The 18077-nt window shown below is 45.2% G+C and overlaps 1 protein-coding gene across 2 annotated transcripts in view; it reads left to right on the top strand.

The window, feature by feature from the left end:
* The window catches only part of CCDC9B (coiled-coil domain containing 9B), a 53819-nt gene extending 35993 nt beyond the window's left edge, over positions 1–17826 (top strand). For both annotated transcript variants that reach the window (XM_075048510.1, XM_075048511.1), the window contains 3 exons: positions 5107–5164; positions 5521–6338; positions 15400–17826. In XM_075048510.1, the coding sequence (XP_074904611.1) occupies positions 5107–5164; positions 5521–6306 (844 nt within the window). In that variant the 3' untranslated portion in view covers positions 6307–6338; positions 15400–17826. The remainder of the gene's footprint in view (positions 1–5106; positions 5165–5520; positions 6339–15399) is intronic.
* The last annotated feature ends 251 nt before the right edge of the window (positions 17827–18077 follow it).

Genomic DNA, 18077 nt, shown 5'->3' with positions numbered 1-18077 from the left:
GGAAATCTATGCACAAGAATTACTTCAACAGCTGCACTGGAGGAGACAAACAGAAAGGAAAAATATATCCACCTGATACTGTATATAGGAAGTTAAAGCACAGGTAGCTGTTGGGCAGACACTGCTACTCCCACACTAGTTATAAGATTTTAAACAGCCACAAATGACCTGACTTTAGGTCATCATCCCTTCTAAAAGATAGCACTTCTTATGGAATACAGCTTTCCTAAAAATCACACACCAGTTTTGGGCCAAACTGGATTCAGGGGGAAGTCTACTGATGCAGCATTGCTGTCTCTACTTCCCTCTGAACTTAAATGGATCATTTATTATCAGTTGTCTAAGTCTCCTCCAAGCTAATCAGAGAACACTGTTTCCTGAGACACCTTTCCTTTGGACTTTGATCCATCTGTTCCCTTAAAATACACATCTAGTGCCATCTCCTCTGCTTTGAGAAGGGTTCATGGGACACCTTATTGCTGCAGAGCAGATTGTGTCTCATTGCGGGAGAGATGTTCAGTGCTCCCAAGGGCTGGAAGAAATTGCACAGAACAAGCAACTTGTGGTTTACGTTAGCGTTTGCTGGGAATGTGAGTTATACCCACTGCAAAGATCATGGTCTTCCTTTCTCTCTTCTTCCTACTGGACTCTTTTGTTTTCCTGCACTTCAGGACCTAGGGAGGTGGGAAGGCGCAGAGGAGGTTTCCCTGGCTGATTTATTCTGGTCACGTCTTCAGCTGTTGGCCATGCCCACCTTGTCTCACTATGAGAGCTGGGATGTGTCTTGGGACCCTTCAGGGAGGATCAGGTGTATAAGGCATGGGATCAGCGAGTTAGCTCATCCAGATGTGGCCCACCCCTGTCCTTCTTCCCAAGCAGCAAGATATAAGGAAAGTCTTCAGAAAATAACGATGATGTTGGATACCTAGATGTTAGATGATCAACCTCATGCTTTCCAGTGTTTAATCTTAAAGTTTAATCTTAATGCAGTCATTCTTTTCTGCTCTGTGGACATTTTAGCTGTACAACTTAGATGCATATGGCTGGTTAAATATGTGCTGTGAGTAGACTCTAACTGAAAGAGCAGTGTTGGCTTTGAGCAGTTTCTTGGAATGGACAGAGTTTGTTGCTTCCCTTCTATAGGCAGAGCAGACGGATGGATCACACTATGATCTGATGCCTCCATGCCATGGCCCACAGGTCAAACGCCTGTGCTCAGATCCTGCCTCGGGCTCCATCTCTGCCCTGGTCAGACCCAGGGGATGGGATGAAGGCCTGCCCACTCCCCTATCTCCATCTGTCCTCTTCCTTGGCAAAGGTTGACTTATGCCCCAAAGTGTGCTGACTAGTTTCCAGAAATCATAACAGGGCCTTAAGCTATTTCTTTTTCCTTCTATGCTGAGCTCTCAGCAATGCCCAGGAGGAATGCCTTGGCTAGCTGTCTTATGGCAGAAATTCAAAGAAATAATGTTGGGCTGGGATTTAATGTTTTGTACAGACTGCCTCAGCCTCTGACTGGCCAGCTTGGACTGTTGTTTGATTACATCTCATTGAGCTGCCCCTCATTAGCAGCCCTCAGTGTCTTCCTGCAGTGGTCTCTGCTTGCCTTTTCTGCTCCAGAGCTTGGATAGGTCACTGAAGGCAGCCTCCTCTCTGCCAGCGGCTGGGACATCTGGCATCATTTCAAACTCTGTAGGCCTATACCTGGGTATCAGCACTTCTACCTGCTGTAATAATATAGTATTATTCCCTTGCTTTTCTCACCACCACCCCCTTTAGCAGGAGATTTATGCAGTGGGTCCAGCAGACTTAAGATCCCTTGTGCCTCGGACATGCCTGCTTGAAGCACATCAGGGTCAAAGCTTACCAGCAATGTCAACCAGTTCAAAGTGACAATTGTTTCTGGGATGTGTTCATTATCTGGGGAGAGGGGAAGGTCAGCTAGCCAGATTACACAGCGAGGTTTAGCACCTTCTGTTGGGGGGCCCAGAGGATGTGTTGCAGAGAGGATGCCTGGCTTGTCATGGGCTTTCACAGCCTGTTTCTTTTCTCACAACAAACTGAGAAGGTATGTTTTCCAGTACGTGTTTGTGCCTCCAGTGCAGAATCTTGGAGGCTTTTTCATGCATCTAACTTCTCTAGGGCTGCTGGGTTCAATCAGGTTATTATTCATATCTGTTTAAAGGCTTTAAGGCCCCAAAATGGCTGGTGCTAGAATCCTGTTTAGATGCCTAAATTCTCTTGCTGATTAAATTATAAAATATTATATACTATTTTCTCCACGGAGACATTCTTTATTCTTGTTCTTTTTATTTTTTCTCTTTTTATGTCACAGTAAAACAATACATTGTACTCCTCCCTGAACATCCTCCATTAGAAATGGGGCTAGAAGGTGTCTCGGGTTTTTTTGTTGTTTTTTTGTTTTTTTTTTCATTCTTGTTTGCTGTACTTCATATTTATCAGCTACTAGGATGGAAAATCATGGTTCATTTAAAACTACAAAGAAGTATCTTAAACAGTACTCATGTGAGTAGCTGGAACATGGAATCATGCCATAAAGTCCTCGCCTTTACCTGTGGACCTGGGAAAATCAGGGGAAATGAAGAAGCCAAACATTTTTCTGCTGCAGCACAGACACCTCCCTCAGCACCATCCAACTGCTCCATCCTGCCAGAATCACTTTAGAACAGCTTGCCTTCTGCCCATCCATCTCACTTCATGGACTTTTGTTTTTCTTATCTCCTCTTCACTGCATCTTCTGTGTCCTCTGTTGATCTAGAAGGGATCCTGTGACTCTCTGGTCATGTAATCTTGTCTCTGAAGCTGGAAGAGCATCCTTTGCTCCACTGCTTCTCTTTGGAAAGAGCCATTCCTGAAGCTTTTCCTCTCATTTCAAACCTCAGCTCGGGGAGCCTTTGGAGTGCTGAATATTATTTACCTTCACTCATATCTGCCCTTTATCACTTAGAGACTCCTCTCTCATTTAAGTCCAAGCAACACAAGGGCAGTGGTAAGACTCATTTGGAGCATCTGGTCATGACTTCCAGCAGCACCTTACCCCATAAAGAATTTGGAGCCAATTTCCCAAATAAGCATCTATCATGGATAGCACTAGCCATGCTAGGAAACGCGCTGAGTATTGTCATTGCATGTTAGTGATTAATAACACACACTGGTGTGTTAGCAGTAATGATGGGGAGGAAGAACATGTCAGGTGGAGATGCTGAATATCTCAAAATTTCTGTCTAGCTAGTTTGGGCTATCTTTAGACCTGTGGGGGTGGTCTGTTCTGGGCTGGGTCTGCAGGAGCAATGCAGTGGTAGAGTAGACGGAGCAGGGAGAGGCAGAAACCTGCAGTCAGCAAGTCATTCCTCTGTTTAGGTATCTGTCTGGGGAAAGCAGTCATTGGTCCCACCAGCATCAATGCTGAGTGCAGCGGAGAATTGATCATGAGGGCAGCCCATGCTGAAATTTAACATGGTTGACTGTGTTTGATGAGCTCTACCCATACAGCCTGACTTTCAGAGCTTTTGCAGGGCACCACTGAAAATACGACCCCAGTGGTGAGGGCTACTTCCAAGAAAAGGGGCCTTTTTGTGGTTTGAGCTGGCACAGCCAGTGGTGGGGACCTACCTTGTATTCAGGACAAGACCTCACTGGCTGTGGTTTGGGTGCTGGGTCTGTCTCTAAGCCCTGTAGGACTGCTCCAAGCTGCTTCGCCCTCTGGCTTATTAAGGACACCATACCCAGCTCTACACTCTGAGAGAGCCTTGAGGTGTTTGCAAATGCAATTCACTTCTGCCCTAAGGACTTTGCTAGATAAAAAGGCAGTGTGAAGCAGCTTAGTGTGATTGTATGGTGGGGCCTGTGATGATAATTCCCACACAATTTTCACAAGGTCACATGGGGTCACTGTAACACATTTGCCTCTGGAAATGCCTGGCTCTGCAGTCACCTCAATGTGCATTTTCATTTTTTGTATCTTGGCCCAAATTTTCCAAATGAAGAGGCTAGTAAGCCCAGCAAGAGTCTGTCTAGAAAAGAATTAAATCTCACTCACCTTTTCACATGTGTTTTAAGAGTATGGGGCAGGGAGAAATATATGTATATTTCATATGTATGTGTGTATGTGTGTGTGTGTGTGTGTATATGTATATATATAAAATGTGTGTGTGTGCGTGATATAATTCACCAGGCACACATATAAGAAGGTAAGGGTTACTAAGACCCCTCCCAGCCCAGTAGCACTGCATGGGCAAATTCAGATTTATATTCACCCTAGCAAATTCAAACAAGCAAAAGAAAGCAGTTTGTCATGCAGCCTTTAACTAAGCTGTGGCCCTCTTTGGCACAGGATGTTGTATCTGCTGCAAATTTATTACAGGGTCAAAACACACTTAAACAAATCCTTGGAAGAGACTGTCTGCTAAGCATGACTCAACACAAAGATACCATCTCAGGCTCAGGAAATCCCAGAGCTGCACTTTCTGGAAGCTGGGTAGGGTACTGGGGAGGTGTTAAACACATTTGCCCTCTTTCCAGACTCTACCCTAAGCATCTGCTAGTGATGCTGAGAGGGGAAGAGAGCCTGGGCTAGCTGGACCTTCAGTCTGATCCTTATGGCCATTCTCCCAGTCAGCTTGCACGCATCCACGTCTCCAATCTCCCAAGCTACTTCAAAGCAATTTTCTCCTTCGCTGTCTGCCTCTGCCATTGTGGAGATCTGGGACACTTGGGCACTGTCAAGGAAGCAGGACAAGACTGTGGCAGGCATCAGCACAAGTAAACTGTATTTAGTCTAACAACAGCTGTCTGTTCTGGCAATTGGATTTTACGTTTTCATTAATAGTTAGAATTATAACAACCAGTTCATTAAGATTTAGTGGTCTCAGATCAGTGTCTCTAGATGGGCTGAGTGCTTTGCAGGTGCCAAAAGGAACCGGACCTGTTATGTCTGTCACCTTTATCTCTTGTTGCCTGGTCAAGGGGCTCAGACAAGGAATGCATGGCCCTTGTAGCAATTCCTACCCAGGTGTCAGGCAGGGAGAGTGGCTTTGCCATGTGAGGACATGAAGGCCTAAATTCTGATTATTTTTTTCTTGACAGATGGGATGCAAAAGAAGGCGAGGACATGTCTTTTCTGAAGGATGACCTTGATGGCCAGGTGAGTTCATGAGTTCAAGGCTGGCTGCTAAGTTTTCTCAAAACATGTACTATCAGGAAAGTTGGAGGCTCTCAGCCAGTGCAGAGCTGGGAGACCTCTATGTTGGGGTAAATGTAGCCCTCATTAGCACTCTCCAGATGGCATGATGTGAGACCAACTTCACTTCTTGCACTGACCCTCTGTCAGCACAACCACCCCACTTATTCTGGTCCCTGAACACTTCTCCAGCTACATCCTTTTACATCTTTTAATGGCCTCTGACAATTTTTCCTCAAGTTTTGAGAACCATCATAGACAAGGAATACCAAATACTGGTATTTTAATAAGCTGAACTAAATATCTCCTCCTTTTCTCAGAGGAGCCTTGGTACGGACAAGCGGAAGAGCAGAGGTGAGGAGGGGATGGAAGAGAACTGCACAGCTGAGCTGGAGGAGAAGGTGAAACAGCCAAGCCTCCAAGATCATGGGGCCTCCTCATCACAAAGGCTACGAAGTGGAAAGGTCCAGTCTGCCCACAATGGCCAGAAGGAGGAGCGGAGAGGAGTGAAGGGCTTCAGCATGGAGGTGTCTGTGGCCAGCACAGGTGACTCAGAGCCAGGGCCCAAGCCAAGTAAGGAAGGTGTTGGGGAAGATGCCAATGGGAAGCCTGGCACTGCTGACATCTCCCAGGAGAAGGAGAGCACTAACAGCACTGCTTCACAGAGCAGCCATCCAAGCACTGTGCAAGCCGTCAGGCATGGCAGTGAGAAGACCTTGTCATTGCCTGTGGGAGCGAATTTAGATGGAGCTGGCTTAGAGAAAAACACAGCTTCAGAACAAGAGTCCACTGAGGACTCTTCAAACAGCCACGGAGGAAAGCTGGACACAGCAGCAGGAGACAGACTGGATGCAGGTCAAGGACAGCTGGTGAGAAAAAGAGGGGAGGAAGTGGCCCAAAACACCGCCCTTCAGGGGCAGACACTTGCACTGAAAGGAGCTGAAGATGCTGAAGGCACTGAACACAGAGGAGAGCCTTTGCCCCCAAGGAAAGCCAACTCTGACAAGACTGTTGTGTCTGAGCAGGACACAGCAAAATCACAGTCCAGGGAAGGGGACCAGCCTGAGGATTGCAAGGACAAGGACAGTGGGGACACTCTCAACTAGCAAAGATTGCACCGGCTTGCCTGAGACAGAAGGTGAGTTCCTGACCCCACACCCCGTGGTGTGTTTGTTATCCCATTAATGCTCTCAGCCATAGTACAGGTCCAGAACTCCATTTTCTGTGGCCATAATGGCATCATACCAGATAACTATCCAGAAATGTTCATTAACAGTGATATGGATCCCTCAGGTAGTCTAGGTCTGTGCATCACAAAGACCTGCCCTGGTGTGGATGAGGAAGCAATGGAAAGTGAGACAGGAAAATTTGGACAGAAAACTTGCCTGCTGAGTCTGGTTGATGACATGCATTAGTTAGGGCACAAACTGAAACTATTCCTGGGAAGGGACAACCTCAGAAAGGATAGCAGGATGAATTTATGTCTCTGGGGTGATCACAACTAGAATAACTTGAGGTCAGCAAAGCTATAAAGGCCCACCTCGTGGACAGTAGTTTGAAGAAGGTCGACTGCACGTGGGATTCTCTTCCCGGTACAAAATCTGTGAATGCTACAGTTTGAATTATACATGTGGTAACACTAATGTGCAAGGCAGTGTATACAAAGGGTGAGATGGTTCCTGTTGAAAAGGCCTAGGAACCAAAGAGAAAGGAGAAAACCCAGATCTGCTTACATAGCAATGCTCCAGGTTTTACTCCAGCAAAGAAGTTGCTTCTAGAAAGGCAAATGCAGAAGAAAAGCCAGGAGAAAAAACGAAGTATGACAGGCAGAAAAGTAAGGTAGAAATTAGGAGGAAGGAGCAAGGAGACAGTGTAGGGACTCTTTGGCAGTTACCTTTGCAAGACATGATTTTTCCAGGCAATGTCACACACAGATCAGGATATCATACCCACAGGTGCTAGATCAGACCAGTAAGTCAGGATGTGATTCTACCACCAGGTTAGGCAGTAAGGTTGCAATTCACTCAGGCTGAGAACAGAGGCACCTAACTTAAGATCTGGGCTTTGTTTTTCTTCAAAAGAGAGACATGAGCACTTCCAGAATGCAATCCAACTTGCCTAACACCTGAATTGCTCTCAGGATACTCCTGGCTCTATCCTTTAAGTAGAGAGGCATCAGCTATATTCCATTAAGTAGGCACTTCAGGCAATTAGCTGCTCAAAGCTAGGCAGGCAGATCGCCCCCACCAAGTGCCTTTCCCTGATTCCAGCAGGCTTTTCTTCAGACCCCAACCCAGCAGCTTGTCACTGGGTATTGCTTAGTATTCATCCCAGAGGTATAAATGAGCTTAGGGATGAAGTGGTTAAGCTGCTAACAAAAAGACTTTCACTATAATCCAATACTATACAAAAGGCATGGAGAAGCGCAAGCATTACAGCTATTTAAAAAAGACAAAACACCAGGAACTAGCAGGAGCTGGTTCTGTGCTTGAACTAAAATTCCTTCAAGTAAGGGAAATTAATTCCAACAGCATTTAGGAAAATGTTAAGAGACACCTGGATGCACATAGTGGGAGTTTACTGTCCAGGCCATGCCTCTCCAATCTACCAAAAATCCCCCCAAAGTAGAGGATGAAGGAATTAATGACTACTTTTCTCACTTGGGATAACTTTAATTACACACCAACTAAGAGTAAACAATAAATTACAGTAGTCCATTTTCATCTCAGCAATGGAAATTCCTATGGTTTGGTAATAGGGCCCTGTATCCGCTTCAGTATGGCTCCCCACTCCTTGCTGAATTCATTATGGCATGCTTAATTATAAACATAGCCTTATGTCTTGGAGAAGACAAGACAATTTAACCTGGTGTTTGCACTTAAGCACTCATGTATCTGCTTGGCTAAGCTGGAACTTGGGACTGGTATTGCTCTCTGAAAACATTTATTGCTTGGGAAACATCAAGTGTAGTGATGCCAGGGGAAAATGAGGAGTTAACTGGCCTTCCAGTCACCCTCTACCATTTCATCCTGCCTGCCTTTCCATCTATCTCCTTTCTAGCTGCAGTGTTCATTTTCCCTTGCCTGACTATGCCCCCACAAGACAGCATGTTCCTGCCTCACTTTCCTCTTTCCCAAACAGTTTGAGTTTCCAGGTGTGCCTAAACTATGCACGCAGCATAAGATAACGCTTTTTGATGCAGACAAATTAAAGCAGGATACTTTCCTTTTTTGATATTTCTTGTAACTTAGGAGATGCTTCAGATTTCAGGGGAGCCCTGTGCTGGGTTTGGATGGCAGGTCACTTGGGCAGAGTCAGCCTTTAACCAAAAGAGGCAGTGCTGACCTGTGTTAGGATCAAAGGAATAGGCATAGCTATATCAAATCTTACACCAAGACAATGCATTTTCATTCTTCTTAGTCCTTAAAGCGATCACCAATCACTAATTCACAGCAAAGATATAATGACTTATCCTCTCTGAGCACAGTGGTCTGTGACTGTTTCACCTGAAGGTTTCTTGCACTTTCCTCTGAAGCCTCTGACTTTCTCGCAGGCAGGGCACCCATGGAGGTGCCAGGGTGAGCCAGTGCAGCAGTTTGTGTCCCCCATCTGAGCAATGGGTTTCACCTGGTTGGTTTGTTGGGTTTTTTTGGTTTGGGGTTGTTTTTTTTTTCACTTCATCGACTGCAAGAGCATTTAGAGAATGAGTGCATGAGTGCTGCTTGGCTGTTAGTCTTCAGTGATGTTCTAGGGCATCATTGTCACCTCCTGTCTGCCGAAGTCACCACAAAGCAATTTGACCTCTCCCTTTGCACCAGTGACAGGCCACTCAGGCTTGGCTTTCCCAAACAAGATGATTTGCAGACAGAGTGAATTCTGCCATGATTTATTTGTAGTGGGGAGAAGAGCCAAGAGGAAGACAGAGGGACCTGTCTTTAACTGTCTGCTCCCTGTGTCCAATTTGTCAGGAACATCCCTTGGCAGACAAAAAAAATGCAAGACCTGGATTTCTCTAGCACTAGCTCAGCACAACCAGAACAGTTCATCTGTGTCGCCTGACAGCAGGGCTCCTAGGAGCAACAAAATAGCAACAAAGACAACAACAACAACCAAAAAAGCAATAGCTTATTTGGCTCAAGTTGGTTAAGTTGTCAGTGTGTTTGGAGCGAAAAGGTCTCGTGTCTATTCCTGCTGTTGCTTTGAAGTTCCCAAATCAACATGACAGGCTGCATAATGACACAGATGGCAGTCATAAATAACCACCGGCTGGTAACAGTCACTTCCCTTCTCCCTTGGCTTCTGTTTCCTAGTGCTCTACAGACAGATTAGTTTTAGACGGTATGCATAAAAAGCTGCAAAGCTCTACTTTATTTTCATGTAATTCTCCCTAAAGTGTTATTTCACAGCAATTCTTTGGAACCAGATCCCACAAGATTGCCCCCATTTGAGGTGCATTTGAATCCTTGGCAGGGTTTTCCTCTTGTTTTTTTGGCTTATTGAGCCTGATGCCTGGAGCTGACTCCAGATGATGCTTTAGGGCAAGGATTGCCCAAAGTGCAACCCATAGGAAACCTGCGTTCAGCAAAGCCATTGCATGTGGCCCACAACGGGATTTAATAGGTGTGACCATTCTAGAGGGAAACATCACTAGATCTGCTGGAGTCCCTTCATGAATGTAACCACATGTGGCAGGCTAATGATTCTGCCTTTTTCAGCCTATCTAATCAAAAGTGCAGCATTATTGGGCAGAGCTAGGTTTAGCAAGAACCAGGAAAAGAGCATCGTTCAGGAAACTGAAAAAGAAGTAAGATCAAGCATTAAACAAAGCTGCACTGTTTTGTTGGAATGCAAAATTAAAAGTTTATTTATTCCTTTTGTGCCTAGTACCATGAATTCAGGTGCCTAAACCACCTTAATTATTTGCTTCCTCGCACCACTCAGGTATAATCTTTAAGGAACAGGTAGTCCTGAGTGAATGGCCCATAATCCAGTTAAGAGGCTGTGGGCTGGTGCCTCACGTGTAGTTTTTAACAATTATGCTTACACTGAATTGCAGACATCCGTGCCTAACTATTGATCTGATGTCAGGCCAACACAATTACAAGATTATCCCATTGCAGCAGGGGAAGGAGGGGGTGTTTTTCACCCTGTGGTATGTGAACAATGGTAACACAAGTTCTCTGTAGATGAAGGACTTCATGTGGCAAGGTAAATGGGTTGTTGTTATGCAAGCCTCCAGGAGGTACTGAGCAGCTCTGTCTTGGTAAATCCAGGTCAGCTGGAAACCTTTACTATGTTCTGTGTCCATGTACCCAGTGGACATTATACCAGGGAATGCCCTGAAGTGCCTGATAGAAAACATGAGCAAAGTCTGTGCCAAGAATCCAAATTATACAGAGTCTGAATGACTACTGTCTGGGAGGACAGAGAGTTTGTAGCAAAAAAGGAAGGTGATTAATGTAAGCGGGACCCACATGAGATATGACCAGCCTTAAGGAGAAGCACCTGAAGGGATGCACCATCATGGGTTATGAAGACTGGTTAATAATTTCCTGCCAGGAGGTAGCAGGTAACTTCCCAGTGAGATTTTTTTTTTCTCTGTGAAAAATACAGATTTGACAAATGCCATGCATGTACCAGAAATGTGTCTGCTTCAACATTTTGTATTTCATAAAACCCAAACTGGAGCCCTCGTTAAACCTTTTCAGAACAGAAAATTTTAATGTTATGTTTTTAAATACTAGTGATTCAGTTTTGATACGATGCAATTTTTGGAAAATCAGCATTGAAACAGATGGTATGATTTTGCAAAATAGAACCTATCAACCCTGAAAGGAATGTAAAAATATCATACCATTAAAAAGTTTATATTGTGGAATTTCCATCCAGTAGAAAATCCTGTAGCAGGTCATTTCACCTGATGCCAGGGACATGCCCTCTGTTCATGGATCTTACACGTCCCAAAGCATGGCAGGTACCTGTAGTGGCAGTAAACATCAGTAATCAGTGAGAACAGTATGCTCTTCACCCGCCCTGCTCCTGGGTGTTGTGGGGCCTATATCCCACACACTTTAATGTGTAGATTTCACCCCCTCACCCATTTCTGCAGAACTGCAGCTCCTTGCAGCAAGCAGCCACCATGTGAGTTTCACAGCTTCCACTGCTAATGTCTATTTATGGCACTAAAAATCTCCAGCACCTTCAAACCAGTTGGAGATGCTGTGCAGAGAGTGTGGTGGGGCTTTCATCCTTTGCTTCAAATAACAAGGAATAAATATTTACCCGAAGTGCAGGACTGGAATCCCTGGAGAATGTCCAACAAGTCCCAGAGAAGTAAACGATACACAAAAACCACAGAAGCTTTTCCCTGAATTCTCTTGAGAAAATTAATCTTAACATCTTTAGAGAAAATGCAGCTGGGGGTAGATTTCCAGAGCAGCTCCAGGGATCTGACCTCGCAGCTCTGGCTGACGTAAACAGGAGTGGGGCAGGCAGGGCCTGTGTGCTGCAGGATCGAGGAGGTCAGAAGAGGTCAGCTTTCTGATGCAAACCAGTGCTAAAGGTTGGTGCAGGAAGCCATACAAGCAGAAACCAACACTGCTCAATACAGTTATGGAGCTACCAAAGAACATACCAGTTTCCTCAAGGTTCAAGAGACAAGAAGATACCATCTGCTGCAGCTGGTCTAGGACTGGCAGGGTGAGGTTTCAAGGGCTTGACTTGAGTAGCATCGGCCTCCCTGGTCCTCCCTGCAGCCCACAACACCTTCTGGAGCCCACCATCATGCTATGGCCATTTCACATTCCCAGAGCATGTCTTGGTACCACGTACCACCAAAGCAGAGAGTTTAGTCCTCATGCAGAATTAGGCAGTGGTATGGCTTAATACAGGACTTGACACAGTTATCTTCATACCTCTGGAGCGATGGAAAGCCTTTCCCATGGCACAACATGGGAGAATACTGTTAACGTTGGAAGACACAGGGATTATGTGAGAATGGTTCAAGAGAAATGTACTTGGACTGAAGAAACACAGGGAAGGACTCCAGGAATGTTCAGGGAATGGTTGTTTAGTATAGCAAAATGAAGGCAGAAAGTGATGGAGTTGTGATCTCTGCAAATACCATGGGGTAGTAAACACCAGTGAAGGAGAAGAAACATTCAAGCCAGAAAACAATGCTGGTGCATGAATCAATGTATTGAAGAAGCCCATGAATAAATATGGGAAAATTAGAAAAAGGTTGCTACCTGTCAGAGGATGGATGAGTTGGAAGCGTGCCACGGTTCAAGCAGGGACTCTTGTCACCTTTGAGGCTGGCCTGACCAGCATGCTTTGGCAGGGATTAGGTAATGTGGTGCTTGTGACAGCAACAGGATGGATTTGGTGACAAATTTGTATATGCTTCTGCCAAAGTTGGTGACCAGTGTCAAAGCAGATGGTTTCACTGACACCCAAAAGAATTAGTGTACACATCCCACCTGGAAACGTAAGGTCTTTACTCCTAAATCTCTCTGGAACTTTGCAAGAGCTTCTGTCTCCTCTTTGGTCTGTCAGGGTGACTTGAGGAGAGAAGGAACTATTACAAGCTGTTAACTTGCTGAGAGTCACAGACCAAAGGTAGTCATTGGAGCACCTATAGTTCCTTATGGCTACTTATTGAAGCTTAACAAGCCTAAACGTAATTTAGGGCTCTGACAGGCAAGCTGTTGCCATTCTAAACATTGAAAACAGAGCTGCTCTTGTAGCCTGCAGTTGTTGCTGTTATTGCAGAGCTGGCGCAAGGGAGCATGTGCCCATACCTCAGCCACCTGTGTTAACCCTCTTAATGTAAGCCCCAGATGAAAAGGAGTTAGAGATACGTGTACCGCGTTGTGGTCTGCCATGCCAAGGGCCACAGGCACATCTTCCTTTCTGCCAGCTCTGCTGTTGAGAAGGAACAGGTAGACTGTAAAGAATGACAATATCTTAAACCACTCCAACAGGAATCTCCACCAAAGACTGTCTTTACATATTTAAACTCATCAAGGGTTGCAGTGATAATTTTTCTACCAGTGGCAAATTTAGACAGGATTAGGATTTTTTTTCCCCCCTTAAAGAAATCAGTTCTAATTCAAATGGGAATTAATTCAGAGATGTCCAATGGACTGTGCTAGGTAGAAGATGTCTCATGATCTTACTGGTCTTTTTTCTGGCCTTACTGTGTATGTTGGAACAGCAGATATATATATCCACTTAAAAAATGCTAAGTGAGAAAATCTGGTATGATGATGTCTAACAGATGGTCCTTACATGTCATGTCTGAGTTTGCCTTGTGGTATTTCACAAGACTGTCTGAGTGGTCCACTAAGAACAAAACTGTCTCCGGGAACTCTGGACCTGCCCCAGGAGAGACCCAACAAAATTATGTCTTCCAACCCAAGCAGAGGACAGATAGCACTAATCTCAGCTGAAGGAAGAAGGGCCAAATTGCCAGACTTCATCAGCTACATTCAGCTGCAGTCTTCAGGGTCTTCATGTACATCCACCTCCATGACATGAGATTTAACCAGTAGGTCCTACAATGGGTTGTTGTTGGCTTGGCTGTGAAAGTCATCCCAGTGACGTCCCACGTCCAGCCAGGCTCTGTCAGGCTGGGAAATGCGAGGCAGATGGGCCCTTTGAGATAGACCACCAGTGATCTGCATTAATCCTCTCATGTGACAGTGACACATGGAGGGAAATTTGGCACTGCACCCCCTTGCTGCTGATGGCAGTGTCAAAGGCAGCACACAGCCGCATTGCTCTCCTGAGCCCCGACTCACAACAGTCACGCCAGCGCAGAGCTTGCTAAATCTCTGACCGGCCCTTGAGTTATGCATGGAAAAGAGGATACAGTGTGAAATGAGAGAAATGCTAATCACTATGTCTAATTAAGAGAAGTAATGGCTTTAAAGCTCACCAGTGTTGTGGCTGCAGAGACTCACTCATGCACAGAAAGAAGGTCTCTGTATTGAGAGGATAATACTGCAAAACGGGAGAGAGAATTGTCTACCAGCACTAATAGCACAGGGCTGTCAAAGAGACTTTTGAAACCATTAATAATAAAATAGATTAACAATAAACAGAGCTAGCTCTGGAGTCAGTTCAGACTTGTAAAACAGATTACTTTTTACAATATTTGGACCACCAAGCGCAACTCTGAAAATCTGCTTTCTGGCCCTTCCCAAGTAGCATTAAATCCCAGAAGTGTGCTGCTGCAGCATTGAGCAACCTCTTGGCAGCACGATATGGCCAACCCCATCCATTGCACACAAACAGGACAATGAAAAATGTCTCCAGCAACAGTCTTAGAATCTCCTCTCAGCTGTACATAGCATTGACTGTTTCAGTACCTCAGGTATGATTTCAGTGCAGTTCCTTATTAGATATTCATGGCTGTGTCCTTAAATGATTCCTTTAGAGAGTTCCTTTTTATGTGAGCCAAGCTTACTATCGCCTCTCCTGCCTTCATGGTATTTCATCCGTTTTTCTTTTTATATCCCTCCTCTGCCCTTTCTTGGGAGCTTTGGGTGCTGAAATAGGCATCAGCAAAAGGCAGATCTGTGGATTTAAACATGGATGCAGGAAAATGCCAGCTCAGCAATTCTGAGCAGCACCCAAGCATCTGGCAACTGGAGAAAGAAAAGTCTGCCTTTCCCAATTAAAATCAACGTATCTGGGTCTGGAGGCAGCTACAGGACAGCAGGCTCCACTCACAGGTTAGTTTTTTCACTAGAGAAAAGCTGATACACCCTTCTGCCCTTGGCAAACACAAGTGCTGCACCTCTAGGCCAGGTTTCACAAGAGAGGACCACAAAGCCTTACCCAAAATCAGCCTCTCCTCTTGTTGCTCCAGGTGCTGTACAACCACACACAAAAACATATAAAGATTGTTGTTCTTGAGACAAAAGGAGACAGTAGTCTTATCTAACCCAGAGGAGGATTGGGAGTGTGTTTCATTGAGACTCATACATTCAGTTCATCCCCTGGGCTGCGGAGCCCCCCGTTGTTCCCATCGGATTTGGCAGGCAGGTATCTGGGTTATGCCACAGTGGTACCTCCCAAGCAGCCCCAGCCGTGCCGGAAGGTCAGGCTGAAACTCAGCAGACAGTTTTAATTTACTGCTCAGCAGTTCCCTAAAGACTGATAATCCCGCTGCCGTCTCTGCTCTTGTTTCACAGGATAACGTGCTGAAGGTGGTGGATGAGAAGAGAAGAGGAGCACAAGCTTGTCCTCACTCTTTGACCTTCTATGAAATCAGCTTTCAGCCCTTCAGCACCCATTCACAACACACGGGGTCCCCCATCACCACTCCCCACTCCCTGCTCACAATTTTGGCATCACCCTTTCCTAGCCGTATGCCAAAGGACAGGGAAGGGTACAAACACTCCCAACCTACAAAGAAAACACTGTCACTTATCTTTTTTATTTGTTTTGCCTATATTGCAGCTGTGTGGCAAGCCAATGAAATGTCTACTGGATGCACTTTATTTTATTTAATAACTAATTCTGTTTAAAGTTAAGATTTAGGTTTCTGGGCACAGCACCGGTTTCCTCCCTCAGAGGCTGGCAGGGAACTGCATGTGCTGGGAGGACAGCAGGGGCTGTGCAAGCTCTCCCTCACTGTTAGGCAGGGAGCAGGCGACTGACAGAACATTAGGAGACAGGGTGAGAGGCATTACGTTGTAGTTCAAGTAGGTAGATGAAAATGTAGTGTTCAGAGCAGCTCATGTACTAGAGGTTTGTATGTGGTTGAAGTGTTGGCAGAGATGTACGGTAGTTGCATGGGCCGCAGGGCACAAAGGGGATGGAGCATTCTTCAGTTGCACTGTGGGGTGCAGGTGCTTTTGATGAGCACACATCAACCACAGCATCTCATCCTTTAACAGCTTGCTTTCCTCCTCCTGTTAGATGTAGTTGGGCACAAGCAGCAGAGGCTGAATCAGCACATCAGGAGACTGTACTTTTTTCTAAGGAAGGTGGCTGCTAGATTGAGCAGGTATGTATGCAGCTCAGCAAAACACCATGCCCGCTTCGTAAGACCAGGAAGGCTACAGTAACTGGAGATACTTGCAGCTCTGTGTGTCAAGCAGGGCAAGGAGGAGGACAGCACAAATGCAATAATCTTCCTTCTCCACCACACTGCACAAAGGAGTTGGCAGCAGGACCCAGGCCAAATTGGAGCTGAAGGGCTAAGGCTTCCTATCAAATGCTTTCACCTTCCTGGTTGTGCCTTTCATAGCCTTGTGCTTGAATAAAAGGGCAGCAGTTCCCCTGGAAGCTGCCATGCAGACATTTTGACCTGGCCTTAAAAGACACCTTTCAAATCGAGGATCTGGATGAGCATTTACAAGCATAAATGTGCAAGAATCCCACCTGCTTGGATTTCCAAGCAGCTAAAAGATTCACAGCAAACTAGGACCTAGCTGAAATATGGCTACCCATTAAGAAGGGCAGGCACAAGGAGTAACACAACATGATTTCTGACTTCTGAATGACAGAGCAGAGAGGAGATCACCCTCATTTTGAAGCACTGCTTTAAAACTTGATGCAGGAGTAAACGTACATGCAGACACATATGCGTGGAGATTTATTGGATTTTATTGCAGGATGCATTCGCTAACCAAAATGGCAGACTGCCTTGGTGATAAGGTTGGCATGTGTGGACAGAAATACTGTACACTGTTTTAATAAACTAATATTTGCACAGATAAACCTTTTGTTTTTCCACGTAACTTAGATCCACAGCACCTATCTCATGAAGGACAAGCCTGGGAATTTCCTCTACGTGCCAAATTCAGGAGAGTTTACTGGCTTCAGACCAGGTATTTTCAAGAACCAGAAGTGTGCAGCTTTCATGTTTTATCAGTAGAAACATCTTCACCCCACCAAAGCCCATGAAAGAACAGCTAGCTCAAAGCCAGATTGTAAAACTGCTCCAGGTCCTGGAGATTCTCCGTCACTGTTAAAGGCTGATTTTCCTTATCTGACTGGCTCAAAAACTTGCTTACAATTGTTTAATTTTTTTATTATTTTTTTTTTACATCAGGTCACTGACCTCAGTCTTGGTCCAGTCAGACTGAGTCATTACCAGTATATACCAGGAACTGGCTTGCCTCATGGTCCATGCAAAATACAGTCTCAGATCAAGACCTTGTTGCACCTCAGCAGCAGCTGGGCACACAGCCAGCTAGACAGAAACTTTCACATTGCCCCTAGTCCAGCACTTAGTTGTAGCGATAAAAAACCCAACTGCAATTGTTGCCGTATCTTACCACCCTAGACTCCTTTTTGAAAGGAAAGTCGTCACTTTTCCCCCATTCCCTCCTTTTTCTCCTGCAAATCCAAGTAACTTTGCATTTAATGATGCCTAGAAGGACTGAGTCTGTACCAAGCTCCAGGGATGGGCCCATACAGATAGTGCCTGTTCTAAGTGTAATTTTTTTCCTGCTCATTAACACTTTGCTGGAATGCACTTTGGTTGGTGCCTGGATTGCAATTTTTCAGAAAACTGTGGTTAGCTGTTTCTTCTTTACAGTGAGAGAAAAGACTAAAGAGTTGAAAAATCTGATGTAGAGGGATTATTTATATGAAATAAAAGTTGTAATGAGGAAAAAGCTCCAGTTTCTTAGTGTTTCTCAGTCCCACATGTAGAGTTTTCTGAATGGAATCAGTGATCTCTGCTTTTTAGAGCAACAGCTCCAATTCCGATTGCTTACCCCTTAGGAAAGTGCTTAACTCTTGGACTAGCTCATCTAATTCACCCAACAAGCTCACTGCAGTCATGACAGCCTGCATTGTAACATGAGGCTCACTTTTTCATAGAGGCATCAAACCCTTCTCATTACCACAGCACTTT

Source organism: Buteo buteo, chromosome 16 (genome assembly GCF_964188355.1).
Source record: "Buteo buteo chromosome 16, bButBut1.hap1.1, whole genome shotgun sequence".
NCBI lineage: Eukaryota > Metazoa > Chordata > Aves > Accipitriformes > Accipitridae > Buteo > Buteo buteo.
This window is presented reverse-complemented; position numbering and strand designations above follow the sequence as displayed.